Source organism: Labeo rohita, chromosome 7 (genome assembly GCF_022985175.1).
Source record: "Labeo rohita strain BAU-BD-2019 chromosome 7, IGBB_LRoh.1.0, whole genome shotgun sequence".
In the NCBI taxonomy this organism is placed as follows: domain Eukaryota; kingdom Metazoa; phylum Chordata; class Actinopteri; order Cypriniformes; family Cyprinidae; genus Labeo; species Labeo rohita.
Genome location: NC_066875.1, coordinates 17,079,653 through 17,095,828, shown reverse-complemented (window position 1 = coordinate 17,095,828; position 16,176 = coordinate 17,079,653). Strand labels below are relative to the sequence as shown.

General features: G+C 38.8%; 1 protein-coding gene across 1 annotated transcript in view; it reads left to right on the top strand.

The window, feature by feature from the left end:
- col4a6 (collagen, type IV, alpha 6) overlaps positions 1–16,176 on the top strand; it is a 95,079-nt gene that overhangs the window by 73,319 nt on the left and 5,584 nt on the right. The window contains 26 exon segments of the mRNA XM_051116002.1: positions 1,044–1,193; positions 1,425–1,514; positions 1,628–1,785; positions 2,069–2,248; positions 2,390–2,573; positions 3,194–3,244; positions 6,372–6,443; positions 6,577–6,684; positions 7,907–8,125; positions 8,215–8,373; positions 10,045–10,215; positions 10,474–10,617; positions 10,813–10,935; positions 11,183–11,364; positions 11,553–11,616; positions 11,749–11,823; positions 11,960–12,067; positions 12,178–12,285; positions 12,427–12,498; positions 12,593–12,712; positions 12,992–13,029; positions 13,031–13,109; positions 13,335–13,496; positions 13,577–13,675; positions 13,761–13,910; positions 14,051–14,167. Of these exon segments, the coding sequence (XP_050971959.1) occupies positions 1,044–1,193; positions 1,425–1,514; positions 1,628–1,785; positions 2,069–2,248; positions 2,390–2,573; positions 3,194–3,244; positions 6,372–6,443; positions 6,577–6,684; positions 7,907–8,125; positions 8,215–8,373; positions 10,045–10,215; positions 10,474–10,617; positions 10,813–10,935; positions 11,183–11,364; positions 11,553–11,616; positions 11,749–11,823; positions 11,960–12,067; positions 12,178–12,285; positions 12,427–12,498; positions 12,593–12,712; positions 12,992–13,029; positions 13,031–13,109; positions 13,335–13,496; positions 13,577–13,675; positions 13,761–13,910; positions 14,051–14,167 (3,183 nt within the window).

Below are 16,176 nucleotides of genomic sequence, written 5' to 3'. Positions count from 1 at the left end.
GTTAACACATAAAATATGGTTGTGTGTTTCAAAGCACTTCAGTTGTCCTTTAAAGGAGAGGTCCACTTCCAGAACAACAATTTACAAATAATTTACTCACCCCCTTATCGTCCACAATGTTCATGTCTTTCTTTCTTCAGTTGTAAAGAAATTGTTTTTTGAGGAAAACATTTCAGCATTTATCCCCATATAATGGACTGATATGGTGCCCCGATTTTGAACTTCCAAAAGGCAGTTTAAATGCGGCTTCAAATGATCCCAAATGCGGTTTTAACTGATCCCACCTGAGGAAGAAGGGTCTTATCTAGCGAAATGATCAGTTATTTACATAAAAAAAAAAAAAAAAAAATTTAAATACTTTTTATTCTCAAACGCTCGTCTTGCCTTGCAGTCCTTAAACTCTGTATATTCTGGCAGTTGACAGTTAGGGTATGTCGAAAAACTCAGACCATATTTTCTCCCTCAACTTCAAAAACATTTAAAAAATGATCCTACATCAGTCTTTGCAAAGTGAACATGCAAAAAAGACCAAACACCTTTAACAAAAAAGGTAAAACAGCGATATAGGACGATTTTGAAGTTGAGAGAGAACATGAGATGGGTGTTTTTTTGACATACCCTAACTGTCATAAACAGGAACAAAAACAGTCCAGGCAGAGTAAGGCAAGACGAGTGTTTGGCATTAAAAAGTATATAAATTGTATTATTTTTATTTAAAAAAAACAATCATTTCGCTAGATAAGACCCTTCTTTCTCGGCTGGGATTGTTTACAACCGCATTTGGGATCGTTTTAAGCCGCATTTAAACTGCATTTTGGAAGTTCAAAATGGAGAAAAATCCTGAAATGTTTTCCTCAAAAAACATAATTTATTTACGACTGAAGAAAGAAAGACATGAACATCCTGGATGACAAGGGTGTGAGAAAATTATTTGTCGTTCTGGAGGTGGACTTCTCCTTTAAGGCTTTATGGCTCAAATCATGCAGCTCAAGAATCTATTGTATCAGTATGGTGATAACTGTGACTCTTGGTTTTCTGTTCAGGTCGTCCAGGCACTCCTGGGTTTCCCGGTAGTCGTGGACTCAAAGGACCGAGGGGAAGCCCAGGTCGGGACTCTTATGGTCCTGAAGGTCTTTCTGGAAGTCAAGGGCTTCCTGGACTTCCAGGTCTCCCTGGACCACCGGGCAGTTCACGTAAGCTTTTGCAGATGATGATGATGGTCATCTTAATTTCATGGAACTTAAGCATGTGCTTCATGTTATAATATCTAAATTCACATTTTAATTCAAGTCAAAATCCCATTAAGATTTGACAAATTAAATCACACCAAGAAAGTCATTTTTATGGGGTCAAATCAAATAAAAGTAGATTATTGGGGGAGCGGTTGCAGGTTTCCACTTTTCTTATTTTATCTTTCTATCCAGCCAACCTGTTCCTTGCTGGACTGCCTGGTCTTCCAGGCCAGCCTGGGCCGAAAGGACCTCCTGGAAACAGAGGCTTTAAAGGGTTTAAAGGTAAGGCGCTTTGTTGTAGAGCTGAAATGAAAAATGTTATGTTTCATTTAGACAATTATGTTGAATGGCATACTTTGACTTTTTCTTTCCTACTTGACTCTGTGCCCTTGCAGGAGAAAATGGTGACTGCGACTGTTTAGGTGGAGGAACAATTGGTGGACAGGGACCTCAAGGGCTTCCAGGGTCCCCAGGTTTTGCAGGACTCAATGGCGTGAAGGGAGAAACTGGTGACGTAGGCTTCCCAGGACCCCGTGGTCCACAAGGCTTTGATGTAAGATATTAATTATTATTACATTAGCTTAGATCAGTTGGCTAATGCCTTGTGGGTTTTCGGGGGTACTGAATGATATTACATGGAAAGGTAGCATCCTGATGGTGAGAGTGGAGCAAAATATATCACAAAAGTTTACTGCTTTCACAAAAGGTTACACGTGTTTTTGTTTGTTTAGGAGTCGTGTGCGATCCATTTAATACCATAGTGCGTTATTGATCCTTGATAAATCATCAGGTAACTTCCAAAATGCTTAAAAATTACAAGTCTTGCTTTGTTTTAGGGTCGAAAAGGTGACAGAGGCTTTAGAGGGCGTAAAGGAGAAAAAGGTCATTCTTTCTTCCCGGAAGGCAGAGGACAAAAAGGTGATATGGGTCAACAGGGTCTTCCTGGACCACTTGGAGAAAGTGGCAAGCCCGGAAGGGACGGATCCCCTGGCCTCCCTGGACAACCAGGTCTACCTGTGAGTAGATTTACATTTTTCTTTCTGTCATTTCATTTCATCAGCTGCCAAAGAAGACTTGTGTTCCTTATTGCTTGTAGTAATTCTTATTCTGATTAGCAACCAGTGAGATCTCTAAATTTCTAAGTTCTGTCTCTACAGGGGGAGCCTGGTTTTGGGGTGACTGGAGATAAAGGTTTTCCTGGTGTTCCAGGGTTCAAAGGTCGTCCTGGTGACAGGGGCGAACCTGGTATTGGCTATCCTGGTGTAGCTGGGATCAAAGGTTCACAAGGTGATCCTGGATTCAATGGTCTTCCTGGAACACCTGGACTTCCTGGTTCTAAAGGTAAGTAGAAGAAACATTTGAGTAACACTTTAACAATAACTATCAATCTCCTCAAGAGGCCCACTTAGCATATTAAGCTTGTTTTGTGAGTTTAAAGTACACGATTAAACAGTATAAGATGAGCTTGGTTGAAAGAGCTTCAGTTTACAGGCTGCTAAACCTCATCTTGACAAGCATTTATCTCGTGTGTGAGAGTGAATGGGTGTGCAAATGAATCTTTACATTTTGCCTGTGCTAACAGAACTTTTGACCTCTTTACAAGCCATTCCATTCAGAGAGAAATTGAGCAGGTGCAATTAAATCATAACAAGTCTTAACATTCATGTCTGAATCACCAAATCTTTTCACTTCTCTGCATGCTCTCCATCTCTTTCTCGGCAATGGAATGGCTTTGACACAACCGTGCACATGTTCCCCTTTTGATTTCTGTATTTGCACTGCTTTAACCGAATGTGCTGGAATATTTGAATGAGCTTTTTAATTCTCTACTAAAGGTACAATCATTTTCATGCTTGTGCGTTTGATTGCTTATTGATGCTGCCCGAATGAACTGATTCATCAACCGATTGATTGACAGCTTCTCTTGCAATCTCTCTTGCCCTTGCATGTTGTCTGACTAGGTGACAGCTGTGGGCAGGCGGGGCTTAATGATGCCTCTTTGGAAGAGGGAGGTGAGATGTGAAGCCCAGAGCTGCAGCCAGTAAAAAATAAAAAATAAAAAAATTCCAAAGGCCTGACTGTATCAGACAGCTTAACTGTAGAGTGTCCACCAGACCTGATCATAATTTACCATCATTTTGACTTACCTATAGCTTGAGATGTCTATTTGCCATTCTGGAAAAGTGGTAGTTGCCATATAACAGCAGTCTTTTGTCAGTCATTTAACAAACTTTGCGCATGTTATTAGCTCTTCTTTTACTCGGGGAGGGTGGGGTTGTTTTCTTTCTTTTCCTTTTTTTCTTTTTTTGAAGTATGAAAACAAACTTTTATCAGATTTTGGAGACTCTGGTATGCCATCAAAGGCTCATTTGCTTTGCATACCCTTTGTAGTGAAACAACATTAGTCCCAACACGTTCACCTTTATCACCAACACTCATGACATGTCATCGATTACCACAGAAGATATTTTAACTTATCCTTTACTAGCAAAAATTGTTCCTAAATGCACTTACAATGGAAGTTTATGCAGCGGTGCATTGCAGCACTAAAATACACAGTGTTATGTGCTGTTATGAGCCTAGATATGGAGGGCCAAATTACTCAAAATTAAATAATTAAATAAATGCTGAAATATATAAATAAATTGTAAAATGCATAATTTAATTATTGAATAATAATTTATTTATTTAAATATTTATTTATGTATTTAAATATTTGTTTATGCATTTATTTATTTAAATATTTATGCATTTATTTACTCATTTATTTATGCATTTATTTATTGCCTCCACATTTCATTTTGAGGTTTGCGGTTGTCGGCACGTCACTCAACAATGGTGGGCGTCACCTTTCCAGCTCGATTTCTTTGGTCTTTCTAGTTCAGGCGCCTTTTTCATGTTTTCCGCATCACGAACTATGGCTGATCGAGGATGGTACAGTGAAAGATCTGTCGCTGGCTCTTGGAGATGAAGTGACATTGGCACATGCCTCTATGCTCAGTGGCACAACCGCTGACACTTCCGGTTTTGGGTCACTGACATGTATCAGCAGAGAGTGACATGTGCCACTGACACTCTTGCGGAACATGTCACCGTATCGTTGACAGCTGGAGTATAACATTGTCTGTGAAACACGCACACTTAATGGCAGTACGATATTTCATTGATGATGCGTTTTTATCAAATGTAGGATTAGTTACATCTCGGAATTCATTTGTATGTATTTGCTTGTGTGACACGTGCCGATGGATTGTGTCAGTGTCACGGAATGTCACCGTATGTCGCGGCAACATAGGGAAACACACTAGGAAACACAAGGAATTATTAATTATTATAATTATAAATATTGAAATAAATAAGTAACTAAATAAATAAATAATCAAATATTTAAATAAATAAGTAATTAAATAAATAAATATTTAAATAAATACATTTAAATTTAATTTATTTATGCTTTCAATAATTAAATGATGCATTTAACGATTTATTTATATATTTCAGCATTTATTTAATTATTTAATTTTGAGTAATTTGGCCCTCCATACCTAGATGGATAGAAATATGCATAAAACTCTGTCACGTTCTAACATTATTTCCAATATGTCCTTTTATGACCATCTAAAGCCAATAAACACTTTTGCATCATACACCCATGGATGGACAAATAACAGAAGATAATATAAGCACTTTAATTAATAGCTCTTTAACAAAAATACAAGCTGCACATTTCTTTTTTTTTTTTTAAACTCTCTGAAATGCATTTTCATTGTATGTGCATTACTATTCACATTTGTTGTTTTTATAAAGTTTGGGATAAATTGAAATGATTTCCTATAAAGCTGCTTTAGAGCACTATGGGCCAGATTTATTAAACAGGGAAAATTAGAGTGCAATTTCATAAAAGCACCAATGGGAGGGGAAAATTCTGTGTGTGATTTTCTGACAGTGCGCACATTAAAGAACACAGACGCAGCCAGATCATTTCCATAATGACCAACGCAATCTACCAAGAGCAGCGCAAATTACTGCCTGCTTTAAGACATGCATTACGCAAATACCAGTAATTTAACGTGTGCAAATGTTAGTAAATTGCATTGCATGATTCATTTTATGATTCATGTCCGCCACGGACATGCCCTTCAACGAAAAGTCAAGATCTTTGCAATTTAAAGTCACAAAGGGCTTTAGATTACGCTGACCAAATTTGGTGTTGATCTGATTAAATCTCTGGGCGGAGTTTGTTTAAATAAAATGCCTGAAAATGGCAAAAACAGCACAAAACTTGCCAAGAAAATTCAAAATAATAGACATCCTGTTGGGGTTTGGGCTTCATACCGGAGGACTTTTTTGTAGGTATTGGTGTGTTACATGTGTCTACCGAATTTCATACATGTGAAACATAGTTCGAGGGGCACTTGATTGAAATTTTATAGGTGGCGCTGTCGAGATATTTTGCCACATCCACTTCTGAAACCCATATCAGATGTAAATTTTCAACACTTTTGGCATTTGCACAAAGCTTCATGAGTTTTCAAGCATGTTTAGGCTCTCAAAAATGCGATTCATTTTGGAGAAGTAGAATCTGAGCAATTCCAATAGGGTCTTTGCACCACCGGTGCTCAGGCCCTAATAAGGTTAGACGCAAAAATAACCGCATCCTCGCCTTTTCAGCAATAATTCGTCACTGTTCGTCTTTAGTAAATCCTGACAGTACTATTTTAACGCCAGAAGAGGGTTTGCGTTGGCGCAAGCTGTTAATAAATGTGGCCCTATGAATTATAATGAAGTGTTATGGAAGTAAATTGAACTTTTCTGTGGTAATCGACAGCATAAGGCAAATCTCCCTGCCCTCCACATTAAAATGTTTTGGACTAATTCCCATTGTCAGGACAGTTCATGAACTTATAATGTTGGACTGCAGTGTAATTGCGTAGTTACAGTATATTCCCTCCTGTCCTTTTGCTTATCAGCCAGCATTTGCTGATCTTAGAAATTCAGTTATATTTTTTAACTAACAATTAACACAAACACCCATCTTTTAATACTTGGTTTGCCATGGTTAGTTGTAGGGGATGTGTGTGGAATGGGCCACCATTTGTACTTTTTATATGTTACTGACAATGATATGGATGTCTACAGGATCACCACTGCCCTGTAGGATTCCTGGTGAACCTGGAGATCCAGGATACCCTGGAAATCCTGGAGTGCCAGGTAATTTAGTTTCTAGAAGTATATTAAAGTTCAAAATTGTGGTAGTTTTTTTAACTATTACTTTAAAGATTATAGTAACATTTAAAATGCTTTAATGTGTTCTTTTGCATGTTTGTGTGTATACTAATATTAGGGCTAAAGGGTCAGCCTGGTTCCCCAGGAGTGAGTGGGCGCCCAGGGTTTGATGGGCCAAAGGGTGAGAGAGGAGATCCAGGCTCTGGAGGTCAGCCAGGACCTCAAGGTAAGATTACAGCCTCAAATGTGAGTGGGTGTTCCATCTAACCACAAATTTTACATATCATATAATAGGTCAACTTGTAATCCAGTCATTCCAATTGAAATCTGTGCAACTGGGAGTTTCGCAAGAAGGTGAAAAACTTCACCTCATGCAAGTCTTGCTTATTTTCACATTAAAGAAGTCCACTTCCAGAACAAAAACTGACAGATAATGTACTCACCCCTTGTCATCCAAGATGTTCATGTCTTTCTTTCTTCAGCCATAAAGAAATTATGTTTTTTGAGGGAAACATTTCAGGATTTTTCGCCGTATAATGGCCTTATATGGCGCCCTGATTTTGAACTTCCAAAATGCAGTTTAAATGCGGCTTCAAACGATCCCAGCCGAGAAAGGTCTTATCTAGCGAAACAATCGGTTATTTTCATAAAAATAATACAATTTATATACTTTTTAATGTCAAATGCTCGTCTTGTCTAACTCTGCCTAAACTGTTTGTTAGGGTATGTTGAAAAATTCCCATCTCATGTTCTCCCTCAACTTCAAAATCGTCCTATATCGCTGTTTTACCTTTTTTGTTGGGGTGTTTGATCTTCTTTGCATGTTCACTTTGCAAAGACTGGGTCTGTACTTCTGCAGTGATGTAGGATGATTTTGAAATGATTTTTGAAGTTGAGGGAGAAAATACGATTGGAGTTTTTCGACATACCCTTCAGGGAGAGCAAGACAAGACAAGCGTTTGAGATTAAAAATGATTTAAATTGTATTTTTTTAAAGATATAACTGATCGTTTCACTAGATAAGACCCTTCTTCCTCGGCTGGGATCGTTTACAGCCACATTTGGGATCGTTGAAGTCGCATTTAAACTGCATTTTGGAAGTTCAAAATCGGGGCACCATATCAGTCCATTATATGGGGAAAAATCCTGAAATGTTTAATTCAAAAAACATAATTTCTTTACGGCTGGAGAAGAAAGACATGAACATCTTGGATGACAAGGGGGTGAGGACATTATCTGTAAATTTTTGTTCTGGAAGTGGACTTCTCCTTTAACATGGTAACACGAAATCACCAGCAAAATGCTTTGTTGCTTCTGGTTTGAAAGTGACTTCTGTGTGAGCCGTGCTTTTTACATCTCTACGCCATTAAGAAGAGACATTGGATTTTTTACGCTGTAGTGTCACTAATGTGATGATACTTTATTAAAATTGGCTAACTTATGATTAGGTTTTACCGGACCCAGAGGAGATCCAGGTTTACCAGGAGCAACAAATGCTGGCTTGCCAGGGCCTCCAGGAAGAGGTGGTTTTCCAGGTTTGTCAGGAGCTAAGGGAGAACCAGGTGTGGTGCTTGGGGCCACCCCTGGACGTCAAGGTTCTCCAGGGAGACCAGGAGAGCCAGGAGACAAGGGTCAACCTGGTGTACCTGGTTTACCAGGGAGGCCTGGTAAGTTTGATGAGTTGTTATTGACAACATGTTAGGCATTGTAAGTTATGCTAGATATTAAACATTAACACTAATGGATTCCTCCTTAGGTAATGATGGACGCAGTGGATTTCCTGGTGTAAAGGGAGAACGAGGTGTAGATGGAAGTCCTGGTCCCAGAGGTCCTGTAGGTCCACCAGGAGAAATCCCTCCCAGGGATCCTGGTCCCAGAGGGCCAACTGGACCTAAAGGATTTAATGGACCTCCAGGTAACCAAATCAATTTGAGTTTGGTGTTTTAGCTAATAATATGAGTGAGCTGCTACTTATACTAGGGTAAACTCTACCTTAAGCTCTACAGTAAGCAATTTTGACCTTTCACATAATTTTTGGTGGAGCAACTCAACTTCTGAGACTTTGTCATGAGGCAGCTTTTTTACTGTCTTACTTATACACCATTAATAACCTGGGTAGTTGTGGTTTGGTTTACATTTTCATGTGAGCATTGTGTTTACTCTACTGCAGATTTGAGGCGGTAAAATGTTTCATTGGCCCTTACTCTTTTCATCAGTCTTCGTCAGCCTGTGTTTACTGATCTTCCTCACAAAAAATATCTGTTTTCGTTATTCTTTTCTCCATCCACCCCTCTTCCTCTCTCACCATCATTTCCACCCTCCCATCCTTCCATTTGTGGTGTCTCCCTCTTCTGTTTTTGGTGTTGGGTCACCTCACCAGGCTGCCAAGGTGAGAAATATTGTCCTCCCTGATGCCCTGCATGTAGTGTTGATGTTCCTCTAACACACTATTCACACTCTTGCAATGCTACCTTTTAATGCACTTATCTTTCACTTGTCTCCTTGTGTTTCCAGTAATCTCATTTAAAGCATTGATTGCAGGGGAGCATTTTTTTTCACTCTGAAATGAAAATTATCTCATCATTTACTCAATATCACCCTTGTTCCTAACTAATAATGCAGTCCGTCTTCAAAAATGGTATTTTCATATCATGAACAGATTTAAATTTTTTAATGTAGTATTTTACATAGATTACTTTTACAATGTTTTTGAACTGTCAGAGTTTTGGTGTAATAGGCATTCACTAGAGGGGCATAAATCACTATGCCCCTCTTAATTAGAATTATCTTCATTTGTGTTTCAAAAATGATAAAAAGCCTTTTGAGGGTGAGTAAATGATGTCAGAATTAAATTTTTATGGGTGAACTCTCCCATCTGTTTTTAAACCAATGGAATGGTTTGTAATTTCTTGGATTGACCATCTATATATCATCCATGGTCTTTTATCACTGGAGTGGTTTAAACTGTATTCCTCCATCTTTTTGTGTGTTTGTGTGCCATGAAGCAGGCAGCACATAGTATACTTACACATAAAAGATGTGTAATAAATGTGTGCTTAAGTACTAATCCTCAGGTTCAATGAATTTGAGCAATCTAGCTTCTAATCTAATCTAGCCAATAGAACTTGCTATAACCCTGATTTGCTTGTGTGCCTTTAACCACAAACCTACTGGTAAAACAGCAGCATCTTTAGTTAGTCATCCAAGTAATATTTCATATTCCAGCTACTTGTACATCCAGTCTAGAATTAGCCTTTACTTTGAACTGACATGTACACAAAATGTGAACAATGTTGTGTTCATGCAGAAAAACTAATATCAATAAATGTTTTTGTCAACATTTATTGCATCTTTTAGTATTTCATTAATGAACATCATTGTATTCGTCAGCATTTGCTTGTTTTTTCATTAATTACCTGTCTTTAAAGTATTTCTTTAGTGGGTAAGTGTGTTCACATGTTCAGTATTGTGAGTTTATCTCATATAAAAAATCTTAATGGAATTAATTTCAGTGAAATCCAAGTAGTTTCTAGGCATTTTCAGAGCCAGTTCCTATGTTATATTTTAACTATTTTTTCCTCCACAGGTTTCCCAGGCCTGAAGGGTATGAGAGGAGATCCAGGGCCTCCAGGGCGTCGTGGACTAAAGGGTATACCAGGACTTCCTGGCATCCCAGGGTCAGAGGGATTTATGGGACCTCCTGGACCTCCCGGCATTGGAACACGTCCAGGCATACCTGGAAGACCAGGAATAAAGGGTATGATGTTCATTTTAAATTGATTTGACTTTTCTGAGTTATATTGCTGATAGAAGCTACTCTAGATAAATTTCTGAAGTCATTTTAACATGCTTCCTACTACCTCTAAAACCACACTATTAAATTTTTTTTATGGTGCACATTATTACAAAGACATCAAACAAGCATCTCTGAGATCATTTCAAATGGCATAAAATAGTCTAATGAGCAAATTTTGCTTTTAATTGTAATTTAGATATTTTGTTGTCTGTGTTCCAGGGGAGAAGGGGTCTTTTGGATTGTTGGGGTTCCCAGGATTACCTGGTTCTGCTGGAGACCCAGGTGGTCCAGGAGTTAAAGGTTTACCTGGTTTCGCTGGGCAGGATGGCTTACCTGGGGGAACTGGATCAAGAGGAACCAAAGGTATATTGATGGCATTTGCGGGACATTTCATTGTTTTCTAGTTAAATAAAACCATAGAAGGCATTCAAAAATAATTTAGAACTTCAGAAGGAAGCAAGATATGACATAGTTTATTGTAATTATATTTTAAAATGCACTACAGTAATACAATGAATTAATGTACTAATTTAAATCACAATGTTTGTGTTTTAAAAGGGGAGCGTGGTGCTCCTGGTCTTCCAGGACCCTCTCTTCCAGTGCTTCCAGTAGAGGAGCTGGAAAGGGGTAATAAAGGTGAACCAGGAGGTGGCGGACTGCCTGGTTTCCCAGGACCAAGAGGTACAAAAAGTGGACAAACCATCCATTTAGAGCACAGTTCCTTAGTTTCTAATGATGAACTCATGTTGTTTAGTGATATAAAGGTATTCATGGACTTTTTTTGTAGAGTCATTCATTGACGACCAAAGTTATCTTTTTATTCTGTGATAAAAGTATGGGATTGAAATGACCCCAAAGACTAGTCATTCATTTATTAAAATTCTCAGAAAAAAAAAAACAAAACAAAATGTTTTTCTGTTTTTAACAGGTAACAAGGGTTTTCCTGGTAGACCTGGACGTGATGGCTTTCCTGGATCACCTGGTATTGCAGACCAAGCAAAAGGTTTTCCTGGCCAGCCTGGACTCCCAGGTATTCCTGGCTCCTTTGGCTTGCCTGGTCCTAAAGGTTCACCTGGAGTTCTGGGCTTCCCTGGCTCACCAGGCCCGAGGGTAAGTATCCTGTATTCAGGCCACAACTATATGTATAAAAGTTTACTATGGAAACAGCAATACTAATACTGTTGTTGACACGGGGTCTTATATGGTCTCAGAGTCTCATACTTGTACTTCTGTCAAAATGTGTTATGCACATATATCAATCGTCTTTTACTTTTTTTTTTTTTTGTTCTCCACTGCAGGGTGATGATGGTGTACCTGGGATTCAAGGGTTCCCAGGTGGTCTAGGACAACCTGGTAGCAAAGGTGAGAAATCTGTGGTTCTGTCAGTGCCAAGTATGATAATAATAATAATGTGCATTATTTCTGATCTACACTATGTATAACAAATGCAAGTAGTTGAATAGTAGTCTGATGCCCCTAAACATTGTCTTTAAGGTGAGAAAGGTGATTCATATGAATTATCTGGACCCCCTGGACCAAAGGGTACGATTGGAAATCCTGGATTCCCAGGTGAGAAAGACACTTTTTTCAGGTTCTTGGTATATGTATGTTTTATAAACTCTTCTATTTGTGTGCTGTGTTTTATTTTGTAATGTATATTGCAGTCTGATTACGTAAATTTTTGTCTCTTGACTTTCATAACTAGGTGGTTCAGGAGTTCCTGGTGCACCAGGTGATCCAGGTTTCCCAGGAGTCTCGGGATTTCAAGGCCAGAAAGGTTTTCCTGGAGAGCCAGGAGCACCTGGATTTGGTGGTACGTGGACATTTGGAGCCACCCTTATGATTCTGTTGAAATTACTTCAGCTTTTACATCAACAGCTCTTTTTTCCTTAATGTTAATTTTATTTTTGTATTTGTCTATAGGCCCACCAGGCCTCCCAGGAAATAGGGGTCTCCCTGGTTATCCCGGACAGAGGGGCCGTGACGGAGATTTGGGTCGTCCTGGAACTCCAGGTTCACCAGGAGAGAAAGGTTAAACAAGAACATGTACCACTTTACTGTTAGATATTGCTAAAAACATGTTTTTCAGCTCATTCATTCTACAAACTACCTACGTATTAGAAACCAGGATGTTGCCATTTCTGAAATACCCAGCTTTAAATCTTACTTCAGGTTTTCCAGGATCACCTGGTTTAGTTGGGCTCAATGGTCTTCCAGGATCCAAGGGGCAGTCTGGAGTTCCAGGTAAATTAATCGGATAAACCTTTGATTATGAGGTTCTACAGTATGCTTTAAACATGAACAAACCAGTGACTGCTCATTAAACATACTTCCTCAGGTGTGACTGAAGGTGGTCGGACTGGAGCTCCTGGTGTGAATGGCCTGAAGGGAGAGAGAGGCTCATCACAGCCCGGAGTACCTGGGCGTTCTGGAGAAAAAGGATCTAGAGGAGACACTGGTGAGGAGAATTATGTGTATGGACATTAAACATGGCAATGAACTGTAAATATCAATTTGATATTTATGGAAATGTCCATTTTAAATGAAAAGGAAAGCCATATATTCAATATTAATGGAAGTTGTAAATATTAATGAGCCATCAAGCTAATTCTTTAAGGATTAGGGTTGGAATCACACCAAAAAAACAAGCAATCATGAAGTCATTGCTTTCTGACCATCTTAGTTTCTTTTTTATTTGCATATTTGTATTTAATGCTTATGAAATCTTGGTTTTCAGGTGCCCCTGGTTTTTCAGGCTTCCCTGGTAATCGAGGCCCCCCCTGGCCCACCTAGTTTTTCTAATATCCCAGGTCTTCCCGGAGACCCTGGACTTCCAGGATTAGATGGACGAGAAGGTACAGGACATCTCTGTACTCTCTGTTTTTATTACTTTTATTGCTTCTCTAAGATTAAACTGATCCTTTCTTGAGCTATGTGTATCTAAAACAAAACAATATTTCATCTAGACGGCGAGCAATTATCACTCTTTTTAGATCTGTCCGTCTTTAAGTGTCAACGTCACCTTTAGTAATAGCAGTTCTTGTGAGGCAGTGTAATCAGCTGAACTGGATCATTTGTAGGTCCCTTTGGCCCTCCTGGCCTACCTGGTCCACCAGGCCCTGGAACAGTCCAAGGAGACCGGGGAGATGCCGGATTTCCTGGGCGACCAGGAATACCAGGTCCACGTGGAGACCCCGGTGGTTTTGGAAGCCCTGGATTTGAAGGCAGCCCTGGTTTTAAAGGTATTTTTTTTGTCTTTAACTGTGCTTCCATAGTTTGTTCATTGGAATTTATTAATTTTTGTGCTCTCTGGATTTACAAGGACAAAGAGGTGACCCTGGCTTTAGTGGTATACCTGGTCCACCAGGGTTCCCTGGAGAACCAGGAGATTATGGCAGGAATGGACCCAAAGGATTAAAGGGTCAGCAGGCATTTATATCTTAAAAAAGTTAGCTAACAGTTATGAACATTCTTGAAACATTAGCTTTTGCTTATTGTCCTCAAAGGTATTCCCGGTCGTAAGGGACCTCCAGGTATTGTGGTCCCACATAACATAACCGGCACTAGGCCATTTGGGGAACCAGGCCCAGCAGGTCTTGATGGATCTGTTGGTCAGGCAGGAATGCCAGGCCTGCCAGGCAGTCCAGGATTCCCAGGTGAGTGTTTTATTTATTTCTTTTTTATTTTTTTATTTTTGTCTTTGCAAAACAAAAAAAAGGAAGAAATATGAAACTAAAAGTCTGATTAATTATTTAACCTTTTAACTCCAATTTCAATTGCTCTGAAATTTCTCTAGGTCCCAAAGGTCTCCGAGGGTCAGTGGGTAGACTTGGTCCTGTTGGTGCAGCTGGATCTCCTGGAACTTTTGGTGACCCTGGACCTTCAGGAATCCAAGGACCCACCGGAACTCAAGGTAACAATGAGTGTCCTTCTACCTTTTACATCCTTTATGGTAATGGTGGTTCGGATCTGATCATAGACAGAAGGTAGAGCAACAGTAATAAGTTAAATAATACAATAAAACCAACCATCAAACTACACTTGATAAACTGAGAATTCTCTGAGAGCTACGGCTTGTATCACCTGACTGTCGAAGATTTAGCCTGTTTGTTTATAAATGCATAATTCTGAGTCAGAGGAAGCGAACAGCATTGAGTAGAATGTTTTGTGTTATCATTACAGTAATTACAACATGGCAGGAATGCAAGTTCAGAATAGTTTAGCTACCGGCCTAATCAAACACACCTGAACCAGCTAACCAAGGTCTTCAGGATCACTTGAAAAATCACAGGCCAGGTGTTCAGAAGCAGGTTGGAAATAAAATTTGCAAGACAGTGGATTTCTAGAAGCAGAGTTGAAGACCTAGGCATTAAAGGAGAAGTCCACTTCCAAAACAAAGATTCACATATAATGTACTCACCCCCTTGTCTTCCGACATGTTCATGTCTTTCTTTCTTCAGAAATTAAGTTTTAAACATTTCAGCATATTTCTCCATATAATGGACTGATATGGTGCCCCGATTTTGAACTTCCAAAATGCAGTTTAAATGCGGCTTCGAATGATCCCAAATGCGGTTGTAAACGATTCCAGCCAAGAAAGAAGGGTCTTATCTAGTGTAACGATCGGTTATTTTAATAAAAATAATACAATTTATATACTTTTTAATGCCTAATGCTCGTCTTGTCTTGAAACTGGACTCCGCCTGGACCGTTTTTGTTCCAGTTCATAACAGTTAGGGTATGTCGAAAAACTCCCATCTCATGTTCTCTCTTAACTTCAAAATCGTCCTATATCACTGTTTTACCTTTTTTGTTAAGGGTGTTTGATCTTCTTTGGATGTTCACTTTGCAAAGACTGTGTCGGTACTTCTGCAGCGATGTAGGATGATTTTGAAATGATTTTTGAAGTTGAGGGAGAAAATACGATTGGAGTTTTCGACACCCTAACTGTCTTGAGCCAAAATACACAGAGTTCAGGGAGAGAAAGGCAAGACGAGCATTTGAGATTAAAAAGTATTTAAATTGTATTTTTTAATGAAAATAAAAATAAATCGTTTCGCTAGATAAGACCATTCTTCCTCGGCTGGGATTGTTTACGGCCGCATTTGGGATCGTTTGAAGTTGCATTTAAACTGCATTTTGGAAGTTCAGAATCGGGGCACCATATCAGTCCATTATATGGAGAAAAAATGCAGAAATGTTTTCCTCAAAAAACAATTTCTTTACAACTGAAGAAAGAAAGACATGAACATCTTGGATGACAAGGGGGTGAGTACATTATATGTAAATCTTTCTATATTTCAAACAAGTGATGATGTTTTTAACTTTCTTTTCATCAAAGAGTCCTAAAAAATGTATCATGGTTTCCAGAAAAAATATGAAGTAGCAACTATTTTCAGCATTATAATGAGAAATATTTCTTGAGCACAGGGTTGCCAGGTTTTCACAACCAAACCTGCTCAATTGCTACTCAAAACTAGCCCAGAACTAACCCAATCGTGTTTGGCGGGGTAAAATATACATTTTTTGGCGGGGTTCCCCTTGTAAAATTCGCATTCCAGGGGATAAATATCAGGTCTTTGGGGTCACTACAACTCGCGGCAGCAGTGTTAAAGTAGCCCAACTGCAGACTTGGCAACACTGCTTGAGCACCAACTCGATTTCTGAAAGAACATGTTCAGCTTTGACATCATAAGAATAAATTCCATTTTAAAATACATTAAAATTGAAAACATATTTTATATTGTAATGATTTAATAATATGACGTTGTAAACTTGGTAAGCATTAGAGATTTCTTAAAAAAAATCATACCCAAAACATCTGACAATTGAATATATTTATATGTATATTCATTTTTTGCAATAAACTTTTTTTAGTAAAATACATTTTTGACATTGCCTTGTGTCACTTGATTTCTAGTG